The 17,535-nt window shown below is 42.9% G+C and overlaps 1 protein-coding gene across 6 annotated transcripts in view; it reads left to right on the plus strand.

Annotated features, from left to right (window-relative positions):
* Window positions 1-17,535, plus strand: part of scaper (S-phase cyclin A-associated protein in the ER) — a 141,050-nt gene that overhangs the window by 60,188 nt on the left and 63,327 nt on the right. For all 6 annotated transcript variants that reach the window (XM_071416898.1, XM_071416899.1, XM_071416904.1 and 3 more), the window contains one exon: window positions 734-841. In XM_071416898.1, coding sequence (XP_071272999.1) covers window positions 734-841 — 108 coding nt within the window. The remainder of the gene's footprint in view (window positions 1-733; window positions 842-17,535) is intronic.

Genomic DNA, 17,535 nt, shown 5'->3' on the forward strand with positions numbered 1-17,535 from the left:
CATGATAATATCATGTTGAGAGGTCCCTGGCAAATTGCCAGCCTTACTATTCAGTGTGTCGTTTTCCAAACATGCCACTGTATATGGTCACTGTGTGTGAGGAGCAAGAATAACAGAAGGGACATTAGTTAATCAGTTGGTGTGAGGAGTAATCATTGACACAGAGTAGAGGGATGAAAGATAAAATATTCTGCTTGATTTGTGATTGACCATCCTAGGGCAATCACATTAATGTTATTATATAGGCTGGATCATCCTGAGTGGATCTGTCAGCCACAATTTCATACTGCAGTATTTAGTATGGTCCTGCTGTGCTGTCAGAAAGGAGAATATCATGAAATGCAGCCATGAAGTCATCTTCAGTTTAACAATGCTCTCATGTCTGTCTGACACTTATCACATGCTGGTTGAAGAAACTACGCTGCCACACTTGCCACCTTTCTTCTTTACCTTGTCAATTCATTCCACTAAAGGCGTATTGTGTTTAACATGCACAACATATGGATCACGATCTGAAGACTGCAGTTAAGTTCCTGACACCTAAAATATTAGGTCTCACTATTTATTCAGTTTGTGAGTGGAGGTGGAGAGGAAACATTCTGTAAGATCTTATTGAAAACCAGTTGTAATGTATAGTTGTAGTGGCCTCCCATGGGGGGTGGGGACCTTGTTGACCCCCTCTGCCTCTGTCTTCATTGTCCTCAGCAGTAACCTCTGACCTGTGTGTTTGTAGATCACCACGGAGGTGCACCTGTACAGCCACACCAAGGGCAAGAGGCACCAGCAGGCCGTGAGAGACAGCAGTAGCATCCAGGGACGGGAGCTCTCCGATGAGGAAGTGGTACGTACCCCCAAGCACTTAAAGACCCAGTGCAGTAAAAAAAAAAAATCCCTGTGGTTATATATATAATCTCCATACTCCATACTGTGAAATTGTGAAAATTCTGATCATGCCCTTTTAGTGTAAGAGCTGTTTGAAAAGACCGTCTGAAATTTCAGCCTGTTTTGGTGGGATGTAGTTTTCGCCTGCCTGGTGACATCACCAGGCAGTAAATGGGTTAATAGACCAATAAGAAAGAGTTCCAAACCTCTGCCAATAACAACTAGTTTTCAGTTTTCCCCTCCCCACTCAGACCACTCCCAGACAGTCCTAGCAAAATTCTTGAGAAATTGCCCTTTGCTATTTTTATATTTTTGACCATTGTTTTCAATCAAAATCATACTACGGTACTTAATTGTTACCCAGAATTGTAATATGATTTATATGATATGATATTGAGATGAAAAGGGATGCATATATCCTTTTTAAAGGAAGTCTTACCTCAAATATTCAGATACCCCATCCGTCCATCATCCCAACAAAATAATAATACTTAGATATTGTCTGTGATATTAAATGAATGTTATTGTTGTTTATGACAGGCTCATTATTATTGTTTGAATCATATAATGTTAGGCTCTCTCGCTGGCTTTGTGAGATTATAAAGGGGCCCTGAAATGTAAACAGTTAGGGTTCAGTGACTCAGTTGAGGGGTGACATCACCCCCATATCTATAGGCCGATCTGTCACAGAGCACTTTTCATGGGAAGGCTGCTCGTTAAAGGAAGGGGGCTTCTCAGCCTGCTCTGCAATATGAGATTTCCTTTTCAGCATGCTGCTCTTTGTGAGGCTGACAACTGTTGGTGCTATATGCAAAACCTTTGGCCCCAGCAGCTCCTTCATTCAAACCTGTTCTCACTGGCTGATCATTAATCCCACCACCTTCCACTCTAAATCATTTGCTTTCCAACTGACGCCCATTTCTCTGTTTGACAGTATGATAAACAAGGCATTGGCAATGAAGGCATGCAACTTTCCAATACAGTACTATGGCCACAGCCAGTATCACACTACCTCTTCAGACTGCCTTTAAACCATGCAATGTAGGCTATGCTTTACAATAGTAGTGGCTGGTGGGGTATGAAATGGCTTAGCTAATGGGTCCAAACGATTGCAATGTATGTACTATGGATTATCAGCATGGTGTTCCCTGCGTAATAATGGCTCTTCTTTGTTGTAATGGGATGAGACAAGACAACTGTACTGGACATGCTCTTATCATTTACTACACTATGTTTCAATTATGGGCTATTCAGCCCTGCTTTTGTCCCACATTTTCATTCAGCTTTTGAGGGCAATCAAGCAGGCGTTGGAGAAATGGGATTTTTGTTTAGATAGACTATGCTGGCCTTTCTTTATTTATGTCCTGCTCATTTTGGTGTGCAGTATTTCATTCATGCAACTGCCAACAATTTTCCAGCCGCTGGTTCCATAACTCTTGCTGGAATGAAAGATTTTTAATTAAAATGAAGATGGTTGGCTGAACTGTACAGAGGTCACTACATAGTTTTTCAGTGGAAGCGGGCAGCAGATGCCCCAAGGCTTAATATTTTGTCATTTTCTCTCATTTTCAAGGACTTGCGAATTAAATAGAAAATACAATGATTATCAACAGGGCTGGATCGATGTGCCGAGAGAACGGCTGGGATTGCAATCACTCTCTTTACTTACACTTATTAGTTGTCAAATGTCCTGTTTTAATGATATACGCAATGTCCAGGGCCCCTCGGGTTGGACATATTGGATTTATTTATTGGTCACCCTTGACACAGCAGCACAAAAACACCAATGACCTCTCTAAGGGAATACTCATCCCTTCCCAGCCCCCTCCTGCATCCTCAGCTGGGCCTCTGAGAATGGAGCTGTGGGACAGGCCTGGGCCAAAAGAGGGATCACTAGGCTGTGATGGACTCCGGCTTCTGGGTATGAGAGTTGACCTCCTGGAGCCAGCAGTAAACGAGGGTGGTGTTGATGATGAATCCCTTCTGGTGGCCAGAGACCCCTGTTGAAATACACAGTGCCAGCTGAAGTACCCCTGTCTTTGCCAGGCTGTTAGAACAAAGTGTGCAGAGCTGTAAAGAGACCGTTTGAACTAGTTGAAGGAGTGAAGTTGCAGTTCAGAGTTCCTGGAAGATAAAATGTTCATTGAAAGACTTCTAAAAATGGACGGCATTAAACATTGAAAGATGCATAGAGAATGAATGTGCATTTCTTTGTAAGTCTGTCATATTTATCATGTTCTGTGTTGCAAGTGCTACTTGAATGTCACAGAAAGGATTCTGTTCCATAAAACAAGGTCCTGTGAGCAAGTTGCATGGATGGTGTGTGTAGCTGGATCCAGTGTGCCATCACATTGTACCCAACATGACATACCGCTGTCTATTTCACACCAAGTGCAAAGCCAACCTCTGAGTCTTGTGTCTTAGATTGTGCTCTAAAGAGGCCTGTTTTCTGGGCGCTGTGGGGGTGTGATGTTTAGAAAGCCCTCTGGTTACTCCTTCCAGAACAGAACAGAGGAGAAGCAGTGTGTGGTAGGTATTGTGAGGGAGCTCTGCCCTCAGGCCTGGCTCTGTGGCCTATTGTCTTCCTGCTTCATCCAGACACCTGTCTGTCACACATCCTCATCAGATTACCTGTCATGATACAAAATAATCTTATAGTTAAGTTCAAATAAAAGCATTAGGCAATGACATGGTCATGATATCAATTAATTCTGTAGATGAGTTCATATTTAAGATCCTTTCTGTCTTTTAATGTGATTTGTGAGATGGCTCATGTTTTTGAACAATTCCGTTAAGTAAACGGAAGTAGCATTGGAGGGGATAGGCTCTCAGAGAGATTATTGAACAGCTGCCTCTCAAGCAAGGCAGAGCCACGGTCATTACTGTAAGGCTCAAGAATTTCCTAGCCTATCCATTGCACCAATGTCCCTAGGATACAGAGGCATCTTCAAGACAGTCTTGCGAGCACGGGGTACTCTTTCTTTTTTTTTTTTTTTTTTTTCTGACATAATGGGATGTGGCCCCTTGAAAACGCCTCGGCTATGGCATGTTTGTCTGGTAGAGTAGGGTACACTACAACTTTTTAAATGCCGATACAAAAACTTCTCTGGAGATACGAACGGGCATTTTACTTGTCTGTAAAGGAATGCCACTTCTGAACCGGGACTAACGTCCATCACTAGGCGACCAGGGGCTTTCTGAGTGGCACAATGGTCTAAGGCACTGCATCGCAGTGCTAGCTGTGCTGCTAGAGATCCTGGTTTGAGTCCAGGCTCTGTTGCAGCCGGCCGTGACCGGGAGACCCATGAGGAGGCGCACAATTGGCCCAGCGTCGTCTGTGTTAGGGGAAAGTTTGGCCGGATGGGATGTTCTTGTCCCATCGTGCACTAGCGACTCCTGTGGCGGGGCGGGCGCAGTGCACGCTGACACGGTCACCAGGTGTACGGTGTTTCCTCTGACACAGTGGAGCGGCTGACTTCCGGGTTAAGCGGGCATTGTGTCAAGAAGCAGTGCGGCTTGGCTGGGTTGTGTTTCAGAGGACGCATGGCTCTCGACCTTCGCCTCTCCCGAGTCCGTACAGGAGTTGCAGCGATGGGACAAGACTGTAACTACCAATTGTTACCATGAAATTGGGTAAAGAAAAATCGAAGAATAATCACTAGACGACCAGAACAAATAATCTCGAACAACTGCACCTTGCCAGTTTGAGGCTACCGGAGTCAAGGTTCAGGTTGTCTGAAACCCAGAGTGGCGCCTAAATTGATAAGAGATCTTCAATGTTGTTTTGACACGTCTATTTTTAGTGAAGGAGGAGTACGGGTCTGTAACGGAGGAGTGAGCGATGGACAACAACGATGCTGGTATAGATAAGGCGGCCTCCATCTTTAGCCAAATTGGGGGTGGGAATATCTCTCTGCTCTGCAACCAGTACTGAATGATCTTAAGGTTAGCGGCCCAATAATGGAATCTGAAATCCGGTAGAACTAGACCGCCCTCTAGTTTGCGCCTCTGCAAAAGCTGTTTTCGTATCCTGGGGGGCTTTTTGTCCCATGTAAAGGGTAGTATTAGGCCGTCCATCTTTTTGAAAAATGTATTAGAAAGAAAAATCGGAAGGCACTGATAGCGATATAAGAATTTAGGGAGAGTATTCATTTTAATAGAATTAATTCTTGCGACTAAGGAGAGGTGTAGCAAAGACCAGCGTTCCAAATCGTCCTCAGTACGGGTTGCAAGAGGGGCAAAGTTGGCTTTAAAAAGGTTTTCAAATCTGATTGTGACATGTACCCCTGAGATAAATAAAACTACTGTGAGCCATTTTAAATGGCAAGTTATGTAAAGGGGAATTTTTTGCGGCCATATTAAGCGGCATCAATTCGCTTTTACTAAGATTCCGTTTATACCCTGATAAGTGACCGATGGATGCGAAAGTGGCAAGGGCAGCAGGAACAGAGACAGAAAGGTTGGATGTGTATAATAATAAATCCTCTGCATATATAGACAGTTTGTGTTCGTGTCCATATCTGACTATACCTTTGATGAGGGGGTTGGAGCGAAGTGCTATTGCAAGTGGTTCTATGGCGAGGGCAAACAGTAAGGGACTTAAAGGGCAACCCTGGCGGGTCGATCGTTGCAAAGGGAAGCAATCTGATTGAGTGTTATTAGTCCTAACAGAGGCTTGAGGGGATGAGTACAGAAGTCTTATCCAAGTCATGAATTTTGAGCCAAAGCCAAATTTATTTAGAGTGTAAAAAAGGTATTTCCATTCCACCCGGTCAAACGCTTTCTCTGCATCCAGGGATATAATGGCTTCAGAGGTATTGGCGACAGAAGGATTATATATAATATTAAATAATCATCGAAGATTGAAGAATAAGTGTCTATTTTTAATAAATCCTGTTTGATCCGGAGAGATAATTGATGGGAGGACTGTTTCCAGACGCGTTGCCAGAAGTTTGGCTAGAATTTTATAGTCAACATTTAGCAGGCTAATTGGACGGTATGATACAGTCAAGAGGGTCTTTGTTTTTTTAAAGAATAAGACAAATGGTTGCCTGAGTGAGAGTCTGTGGGAGAGAACCATTTACAAATGCTTCATTGTACATATCAATTAGAATAGGGGCTATTTTGGAGAAACTTTTTGACGTGAGAATTGTGAAGTGTTTGGTTCTTTAGGAGGGGAGCGACTCTGGCCATTTTGAAGTCAGAGGACGCAGCTAGTGGTCAGGGACGAGTTGATGAGGGAAGTGAGGAATGGGAGAAGGTCTGGAGAAAGGAGGGGATGGGGTTGACCAGCGGATACAGAGGAAGAGAAGGTAGAGAGGAGGGAGTGAAAGGATGATAGGTCCTCCGAAGTTTAGTTTTCCTCCATTTACGCTCAGCTGCCCGCAGGCCTGTTCTGTAAGCTCGCAAGGAGTCATTCAGCCACGGAGCAGGAGGGGAGGGCCAGGCTGGCCGGGAGTAAAGGGGACAGTGCTAGTCATAGGTTGCAGAAAGGGAGGAGAGTAGGGTCGAAGAGGCAGAATGAGAAGGGAGAAGGATTTAGCAGGAGGGAGAGATGATAGGATAGAAGATGAGTGGGGGAGAGGGAGAGCGATGACGCATGACCATCTGGGTAGGGCCTGATTTGGCTAGGGTTGGAAGAGAGGGAGATGGAACAGGAAACCAATATTTTCAGAATACTCTAAAGTCTCAGGATATATAATTAACGTGAAAAATAAATGATAATGGCAATAGGAAAAATAATAACTCATGATCTACAGGAATACTTTGTGGACCACAAAAAATAACAAATGCTTAGAATGCTTAATAAGTGACAACAAAGAACAAATATATGAAGTTAACTTTATCCCTTAGCAATATGAAAGCAAATCTAATTAAATGGAACTCTAGTGGGCATAATATTTATCATGTATGATATATTATAAATACCTCACGTGACTAAGACTAAGCAATTAGTCCAACTCTCTATTACTAATCAAATGTTTTGTAATGGGAAACAAAAACATGCTACATGTAGGCAGTAGGCCTTTTAGAATAATGCAAAACATATTATTGACTTTATCTAGCGACTCATACGATGCCAGCCCACTGAATGGACGTGTGGAATGGGTTTAAATTGTGTAAGTTACTTCACAATCGAATTTAAATTAGGCATAGCTGAGGTTGATTTTAATTTAGAACAATAGTGTAATGTTGAATTTTGTGTTATGCCTATTTATCAGCATTGGTGCTCATTTTAATCATTTGACCACGCGCCTTGCATGATACATTCTCTTTTTATGTTTTACTTTGTAAAGTCAGCCTGCACAGCCAGCCCATCGAAACTATACCAAAATGAATTTCAAACATAATAAGAGTTAGCCTATAGACAAGATTACATTGACAATCTGATGAGTGACAATATTAGGCCTATCAGTTGTCAAATTGTACATGAAGAGATGGGTAACATCTTGTAATTGACAGATGCAGGGAAAGGAGCATCACTTTATCAAATCCTCCTTCAGTCACATGCAGGTAAAACATTTTGATTTCTATATAGTATCTGAAATAGCACATTCTGCGGTTGATGACTCTTTCTTTTTGTCAACTCAAAATTCAGGAGGTGCAGCTCTTTTTCCAAATTTCACTTTTTCCAAGAATATCCGTGCTGTCCATGCTTTCAGCACATGACCACTCACGTGGCAGCATTGCTCTGGCTACTAACCAAAAACTAGTAACATAATAAACATAAAATTACAATATGCTATTCTATCTTCGATGGATAAATGGGCGATAGAAACTGATAATGGTGCATGTGACTTCAGTTAAGTTTTGGTTAGCCGCCGATGTCCAAACCAAGTACTTGCACAATGGCTTTCCATATCAGGGGAAAGATGAAACAAGGCCAGCGGGTGAGCGACTGTCTGAGACTGTGGTTTTGAGATTCGTGGAGCCTTACATGGGCAAATCTGACCATGGACAACTTCACATCAATTTCCCTGGCAGACAAGTTGATTGCAAAGAAGACTAGCCTGCTCGGAACTGTGAACAAACACGGGCGAGAGCTGCCCCCGACTTTGCAAACCAACATACCAGCGGCGCTGTACTCCACATCAGTGAAGGAGAGTTGTAAAACAACACTCACCGGTGACAAGTAAATAAGTGTTTCATCTAGGGATGCACGATATATCGGTGAACATACCGGAATCGGACGATATTAGCTAAAAATACCAACATCAGTATCGGCCCGATGTCTAGTTTAAAGCCGATGTCAAAGCTGACGTGCATACCTATATAACGTAGGTACATGACGTAATGATGCCATGTAAAATGTTGCGCTTTACGTACAACACAGCATTCCTAACCTAGCCCACAATGTCTGCTGTGTGGATCGAGCAGTCAACAAGTCGAGCAGTCATTTGAAAGAGTATGAAAATTTCAGCGAGACAATTCAAAGGCGAAATCCATTAACTTCTCTTGGGTAGGGGGCAGCATTTGGAATTTTGGATGAAAAGCATACCCAAATTCAACTGCCAGCTACTCATCCCCAGAAGATAAGATATGCATATTATTAGTAGATTTGGATAGAAAACACTCTGAAACTGTTTGAATCATGTCTGTGAGTATAACAGAACTTATTTAGCAGGCGAAACCCCGAGGACAAACCATTCAGATGTTGTTTCTTTTGAGGTCACTCTCTTTTCAATGAGTTTTCATTGGGAAACCAGATTTCTAAGGGACCTTCTTGCAGTTCCTACCGCTTCCACTGGATGTCAACAGTCTTTAGAAATTGGTTGAGGTTATTCCTTTGTGTAATGAAGAAGTACGGCCAGAAGTGTCCTGTTTGTTAGAAGCGCGTGACCAGAAAGCATGCTACAGTTGGTTTTAATCCTGTATTGAACACAGATCATCCCGTCTTCAATTTTATCGATTATTTACGTAAAAAAATACCTGAAGTTGTATTACAAAAGTAGTTTGACATTTTTTGGCAAAGTTTACAGTTAACCTTTGAGATATTTTGTAGTCACGTTTCACAATTTGGAACCGGTGTTTTTCTGGATCAAACGCGCCAAATAAGTGGACATTTTGGATATATATCGACGGAATTAATTGAACAAAAGGACCATTTGTGATGTTTATGGGACATATTGGAGTGCCAACAACAGAAGCTCGTCAAAGGTAAGGCATGAATTATATTTTTATTTCTGCGTTTTGTGTCACGCCTGCAGGGTTGAAATATGCTTCTCTCTCTTTGTTTACAATGGTGCTATACTCAGATAATAGCATAGTTTACTTTCGCTGAAAAGCCTATTTGAATTCTGAATGTTGGCTGGATTCACAACCAGTGTAGCTTTAATTTGGTATCTTACATGTGTGATTTAATGAAAGTTTGATTTTATAGTAATTTTTATAGTAATTAATTTCAATTTGGCATTCTGCATTTTCTCTGGCTTTTTGCCAAGTGAGACAGTAGCGTCCCGCCTAAAGTCCGATTTTTTGATATAAATATGAACTTTATACTTTACATGTATTGTGTAACATGAAGTCCTATGAGTGTCATCTGATGAAGATCATCAAAGGTTAGTGATTCATTTTATCTCTATTTCTGCTTTTTGTTACTCCTCTCTTTGGCTGGAAAAATGGCTGTCTTTCTCTGTGACTTGGCTCTAACCTAACATAATCGTTTGGTGTGCTTTCGTCGTAAAACCTTTTTGAAAAAGCGGACACTTTGGCTGGATTTACAACAAGTGTATCTTTAAAATGGTGTAAAATACTTGTATGTTTGAGGAATTTAAATTATGAGATTTCTGTTGTTTTGAATTTGGCGCCCTGCAGTTTCACTGGCTGTTGAGGAGGTGGGACGCCTCATACCCTAGTGAGGCCAAGATAATGGAATTCATTGCCCTTGACAATCAACCGTTCTCTGTCGTGGATGATGTTTGCTTTCGCCGACTGGTCGAGCACCAGTACACACCACCAAGTGTGCTATTTTTCAAATGTTGTTCTACCGGAGTTACACAGTAATTGCGTCACTGCTATTAGCTTCACAACATACATACTATTGAACGCCGTTTGGGTTTTTGCGTGTCAAAAAAGATACAGTAGTACTGTCAAAGCTATACAAAAAAGTCTGCAAACAAGCAAACGCCGGCCACGAACGATGTGTTTACAATACCGCGTTGGTAATAAAGCATTATTTGTTCGACCACAACTTCTGGGGTAGCTAGCTTTAGCTTGGTACCTAGCTAGCACCAATACAACCATCCTGAAAACAATGACCAGTAGAAACTGCAGTCATTTTCCTTATTCTTAGCAATGATTTAGGAATCCTTGTGAGTAAGTATTGGCTAGGTTGCCACTTGTTCTTCAGCTATTGAAATTGAACTTTAAAAATAAATAGCTAGCCAGCTACCCTGTTGCCCAAAGCTAACGTTATAAGCAGCCAGCTAGCTTCATCTGGCTAGTGAGGCTCGACCTGACCGGGTTGTGTTGTGAAGCTAGCCACAATAAGGATTAGGCACAATAGTGGAATATGCGGCTTGCCTTCAAAATAAAAGTATGTCATTGACAGTGATGCAAATTAATACAAATAGTAGAATTATGCCATACATTTATTTTGAAGGGTAACCGCAAAGTCCAAAATTGTGGCTAATCCTTATTGTGGCTAGCTTCAAACAAATGGGTCCGACCACCATTAATCAATTAAGAACTGTCTTATAAATTACTGCTGTTTTTAGATGACAGCTAGCTACGGAAACAGATTGTTATTTTGCTATGTTTTTGGAAAAGAACATTGTTTGCATCCATGAGCTAGCTAGCTTTTTTTATGACCAGCACTGTAGGTGCGCGAGACAACTTTACCAGCATCATAGCATACGTATCGATGAATCGTTGTGACATATGAAATACGAGTGATTGTGTAATAATTAAGTAATTTTTTTTACGCGTTAAATTGTTATGTGACGTGCAGTCATATTCAGGTCCCGATTGGTCAAGAAGCTTATTTGACACGTCAAATAGTGTTATTTGACAGGTCAAATAGTGTTGTTGACTCGCAAAGACCCAAACTGCGTTCCATAGAAATCCTGGTTGAGAATGAAATGACTGAACAACAAAACAATACAGCAAGTGAAATAAATAGGTTTTGATTATGTTTTACTGGTAATGGGGACATACGTAAATGCCAACAAAATAACTTTTTGGTCTGTGTGTCTGTGACCTTTATTTAACTAGGCAAGTCAGTTAAGAACAAATTCTTATTTACAATGACGGCCAAATCCGGACGACGCTGGGCCAATTGTGCGCCGCCCTATGGGACTCCCAATCACGGCCGGATGTGATACAACCTGGATTCGAACCAGGGACTGTAGTGACGCCTCTTCCACTGAGATGCAGTGCCTTAGATCGCCGCGTCCGTGTGTGTTAACTATTTAACTGTACTAGAATGCTTAAAAGGCCGCAATTTTTTTTAATATCGGTTACCGTATCGGTATCGTGTTTTTTTTTGGCAAGGAAAATATTGGATATCGGTATCGGCCAAATATGTCATATCGGTGCATCACTAGTTTCATCCTCACCACCATGCTGGATCTGGCATGTGAGCTTTGTGAGAACCACATGAATGCCAAGAAAGAAGCTACAGCTGCCAAGCAGGCCACCAAGGCAGCAGGTCCTGCTCTCCCTCTTCCCCAAGCACCACAGCTACCGCTCAGGGAAAAATAAGACACAATGTCAAGTCGGCAGGTGCCTATGAAAACTGTGCAGTGCAGCCAATTTGTTTGTGGGGCTTGCTCACACAAAGCCCTGAAGCTGTGTGATGACTGTGGACCCGAAGCATAAAGAGAAGACGCGATTGAATCATGCGTAAATGCAAGTGTATAAGGGCACAGTGTCTGACACAATCAACAAATGACTGTTTTTATATCTTGTCATGAATATATTTCCACAAATATTTCTTTATGCAATTAATCCTTTACAATTGTCCATGCACTGGTGCTTTTCTTTAGAAATACAGCAAGTAAATTCACCTGCGCTCCTGCCTGGTTATAATTAATATTATTATTTGTATTTTTTTTTCATTTCTGCCTTGTTAAAAGAAGCTGTAACTGGGCATTATTAATTACTATAACTCTTATTAATGAATCTACAAATAAAGTTAATGTTTTCATTGTAAGGGAAACTAAAATGGGCAATAGGCCTACGTTTTTTTCTAGAATTATACAAACATATCCTTGACTCTATATAAACAAGTCATAATTTTTTTTTTTTAAGTAGCCCCTTTTCTCTCCCCAATTTCATGATATCCAGTTGGTAGTTACGGTCTTGTCCCATTGCTGCAACTCCCCTACGGACTCGGGAGAGGCGAAGGTCGAGAGCCATGCGTCCTCTGAAACACGACCCTGCCAAGCCGCACTGCTTCATGACTCACTGCTCACCAGCTGCACCAATGTGTCGGAGGAATCATCAGCTGCACCAACGTGTCGGAGGAATCATCGTCCAGCTGGCGAACGAAGTCAGCTTGCAGGCACCCGGCCCACCACAAGGAGTCGCTAGAGCGCGATGGGACAAGGAAATCCCGTACCGCCTAACCCAGACGATGCTGGGCCAATTGTGCGATGCAGTGCCTTAGAACGCTGTGCCACTCGGGAGGCCCCATGAATATTTATTAATACAATTAATCCTTTACAATAGTTTATGCACTTTTTATCAATAATTTATTCATCAAGCATGCATCTGATGCATATGCTAAAGATGGACACCCGGCAACCTTCTCTAGCGGGTACTTACAGTGCATTCGGAAAGTATTCTGACCGCTTCACTTTTTCCACACTTTGTTACAGCCTTATTCTAAAATGTTTTTTTTTACATTTTTTATTAATGTATTCCCCCTCATCAATCTACACACAATACCCCATAATTACAAAGCAAAAACCTTTTTTAGATAAAAAAAATAAAATGTATTTTTAAAACAACGGAAATATCACATTTACATAAGTATTCAGACCCTTTAATCAGTACTTTGTTGAAGCACCTTTGGCATCGATTACAGCCAGCCTTCTTGGGTATGACGCTACAAGCTTGGCACACCTGTATTTGGGGAGTTTCTCCCATTCTTCTCTACAGATTTTAAGCTTTGTCAGGTTGTATGGGGAGTGTCGCTGCACAGGTATTTCCAGGTCTCTCCAGAGATGTTCGATTGGGTTCAAGTCCGGGCTCTGGCTGGGCCACTCAAGGACATTCAGATACATGTCCCGATGCCACTCCTGCGTTGTCTTGGCTGTGTGCTTAGGGTCGTTGTCTTGTTGGAAGGTGAACCTTTTGCCCCTACGCTGCTTCAGGGATGGTATTGGCCAGGTGATGAGCGGTGCCTGGTTTCCTCCAGACGTGATGCTTTGTATTCAGGCCAAAGAGTTCAATCTTGGTTTCATCAGACCAGAGAATCTTGTTTCTGGGAGTCCTTTAGGTGCTTCCGTCTTGCCACTCTACCATAAAGGCCTAATTAGTGGAGTGCTTCAGAGAACGTTGTCCATCTGGAAGGTCCTCCCATCTCCCCAGAGGAAATCTGGAGGTCTGTCAGAGTTACTATTGGGTTCTTGGTCACCTCCCCATCCAACCTGACGGAGCTTGAGAAGATCTGCAGAGGAGAATGGGAGAGATTCCCCGAATACAGGTGTGCTGTAATGCTGTAATCGCTGCCAAAGGTGCTACAACAAAGTACTGAGTAAAGGGTCTGAATACTTATGTAAATGTGATGTTTTTTACATTTTTTATATATATATCTATCTATCTATCTCCTGGAGTCCAGGAAACCACTCACCCAGAGGCGGCGCTCCTAGTGGCCGGAGACTTTCATGCAGGGAAACTTAAATTAGTTCTACCAAATCTCTATTAACATGTTAAATGTACAACCAGAGGGGAAGAAATTCTAGATCACCTGTACTCCACACACAGAGATGCATACAAAGCTCTTCCTCGCCCTCCATTTGGTAAATCCGACCACAACTCTATCCTCCTGATTCCTGCTTACAAGCAAAAATTAAAGCAGGAAGCACCAGTGACTATGTCTATAAAAAAAATGGTCAGATGAAGCAGAAGCTAAACTACAGGACTGTTTTGCTATCACAGACTGGAACATGTTCCGGGATTCTTCTGATGACATTGAGGAATACACCACATCAGTCACTGGCTTTATCAATAAATGCATTGAGGATGTCGTCCCCACAGTGACTAAGTACATACCCCAACCAGAAGCCATGGATTACAGGCAACATTCGCACTGAGCTAAAGGGTAGAGCTGCTGCTTTCAAGGTGCGGGACTCTAACCCGGAAGCTTACAAGAAATCCCGCTATGCCCTGCGACGAACCATCAAACAGGCAAAGCGTCAATACAGGGCTAAGATTGAATCGTACTACACCGGCTCCGACGCTCGTCGGATGTGGCAGGGCTGGCAAACTATTACAGACTACAAAGGGAAGTACAGCCGCGAGCTGCCCAGTGACACGAGCCTACCAGACGAGCTAAATCACTTCTATGCTCGCTTCGAGGCAAGCAACACTGAGGCATGCATGAGAGCATCAGCTGTTCCGGATGACTGTGTGATCACGTTCTCCATAGCCGACGTGATTAAGACGTTTAAACAGGTCAACATACACAAGGCTGCGGGGCCAGACAGATTACATGGACGTGTGCTCCGGGCATGTGCTGACCAACTGGCAAGTGTCTTCACTGACATTTTCAACATGTCCCTGATTTGAGTCTCTAATACCAACATGCTTCAAGCAGACCACCATAGTCCCTGTGCCCAAGAACACAAAGGCAACCTGCCTAAATGACTACAGACCCGTAGCACTCACACCCGTAGCAATGAAGTGCTTTAAAAGGCTGGTAATGGCTCACATCAACACCATTATCCCAGAAACCCTAGACCCACTCCAATTTGCATACCGCCCAAACAGATCCACAGGTGATGCAATCTCTATTGCACTCCACACTGCCCTTTCCCACCTGGATAAAAGGAACACCTATGTGAGAATGCTATTCATTGACTACAGCTCAGCGTTCAACACCATAGTGCCCTCAAAGCTCATCACTAAGCTAAGGAACCTAGGACTAAACACCTCCCTTTGCAACTGGATCCTGGACTTCCTGACGGGTCGCCCCCATGTGGTGAGGGTAGGTAGCAACACATCTGCCACACTGATCCTCGACACTGGAGCTCCCCAGGGGTGCGTGCTCAGTCCCCTCCTGTATTCCCTGTTCACCCACGACTGCATGGCCAGGCACGAGTCCAACACCATCATTAAGTTTGCAGACGACACAACAACGGTTGGCCTGATCACCGACAACGACAAGACAGCCTATAGGGAGAAGGTCAGAGACCTGGCCGGGTGGTGCCAGAATAACAACCTATCCCTCAACGTAACCAAGACTAAGGAGATGATTGTGGACTACAGGAAAAGGATCACCGAGCACGTCCCCATTCTCATCGACGGGGCTGTAGTGGAGCAGGTTGAGAGCTTCAAGTTCCTTGATGTCCACATCAACAACAAACTAGAATGGTCCAAACACACCAAGACAGTCGTGAAGAGGGCACGACAAAGCCTATTCCCCCTGAGGAAACTAAAAAGATTTGGCATGGGTCCTGAGATCCTCAAAAGGTTCTACAGCTGCAACATCGAGAGCATCCTGACCGGTTGCATCACTGCCTGGTACGGCAATTGCTCGGCCTCTGACCGCAGGGCACTTCAGAGGGTAGTGCGTACGGCCCAATACATCACTGGGGCAAAGCTGCCTGCCATCCAGAACTTCTACACCAGGCGGTGTCAGAGGAAGGCCCTAAAAATTGTCAAAGACCCCAGTCATAGACTGTTCTCTCTACTACCGCATGGCAAGCGGTACCGGAGTGCCAAGTCTAGGACAAAAAGGCTTCTCAACAGTTTTTACCCCCAAGACTCCTGAACAGGTAACCAAATGGTTACCTGGACTATTTGCATTGTGTGCCCCCCCCAACCCCTCTTTTACGCTGCTGCTACTCTCTGTTTATCTTATATGCATAGTCACTTTAACCATACCTACATGTACATACTACCTCAATAAGCCTGACTAACCGGTGTCTGTATATAGCCTTGCTACTCTTATTTTCAAATGTATTTTTACTGTTTTATTTCTTTACTTACCTACACACACACACACACACACACACACACATTTTTTCGCACTATTGGTTAGAGCCTGTAAGTAAGCATTTCACTGTAAGGTCTACACCTGTTGTATTTGGCACACGTGAAAAATAAACTTTGATTTGAAATACATTAAGGCATTTACATAAATCAAATGAGAACACTTTCTCTCTTTCCTTCCTCGAACAACTCCTCAGAACAACACTGCAGAAGTCTTTGTTTCGGTGACGGTCTTAGTTTTTGCAACGAGACCGCCACTTATAGCTGCCGCTGAGAAAACGGAGACTGGAACACTGACACAAAATACCAATTGCCTTACAGAGGTGAAGAGCACACCACCTGGTACTAACTGATGATTGGCTAGGGGATGAGAAACCACTCCCCCTTCAATACAGCCTCTGATTACGAAAACAACAATCACAAATTGCCATGCCCCTTTATTAATCCTGGTTAATGTGTCAATCATCTGCAATTTATGAGCAGTCAGCAGTTCACACATCAAGTAGGCTACTGGGAAGACAGACTTAAAGTAGTTGGCCCTAGCTAGCAGAAAACAAGAACTATACAACAGATTAAGATACAAAATTATACTTATCACTCCTGGATGTATCAGGAGTCCTTTAGCAATAGAATGAAGCACTGCAGTGTACTAGTTATATGGCACTGTAACTGTAGTTATATTGCAAAATTACTGCAGTAAAAATATATATATTTTAGACACAGTATTTTCAGCATACTGAAGTTGTACTACAGTTATACTGCACTCTGACTGCAATCTTTTTTTGTAAGGGTCCTTCTGATTGATCAGGTTGATAACAAATCAATAAGTCAAAACAATGAAACCGTATGAATTGATTCCTGATCCTGTTTGTGATCGCTATTGCTCATGGATTATTGAGCACTTTAGCACATGGTTAACTGTAGGTCTTCTCTAGCTCTAGTGTGCTTATGATGACACCGTTCTTTCAAGGGTTTCTTCTGAAACCCCTTTTCAAGCAGCAGGTACACTGCCAACACCTAACAAAAATAAATGGAATGCCTCATGCAGGCTAGGCTGCTGAATGGATACTGTTATCTAGTTAGACCATTCCATCCTCTAGGATTCTGGATGACAGCATAATTGGGTAATTGATTTTTTTGCACATACATCATGATTTTTAAATTGGGTTACGTCCCTCTGTCTCCTGGTGGAGTTATCAGCAGCATCTGATCTGACAGACCTGGTGTGGCGCATTCTAGACTGGAAGCAAAACCTCTACCTAATTCAGCATTACCATGGGTGCCAGGCAGCAGGTGGACTCACAGGCTTCTCAGTGCCAGAGGTTGTCTCTACCAAGGAAAAATGGGACCCTAGATAATTGCCTGCCTTTTTATTTAACCTTCTTTCCTCACTCCTTGTGTCCATTACAATTTCATGTCAGCATCACATTTGCTTACACTGTTGGGCACATTTTTAATAATGAGATTAGTTGTAATGAAATGTTTGCATGTGTT

This window comes from Salvelinus alpinus, chromosome 9, assembly GCF_045679555.1.
Source record: "Salvelinus alpinus chromosome 9, SLU_Salpinus.1, whole genome shotgun sequence".
Classification (NCBI taxonomy): Eukaryota; Metazoa; Chordata; class Actinopteri; order Salmoniformes; family Salmonidae; genus Salvelinus; species Salvelinus alpinus.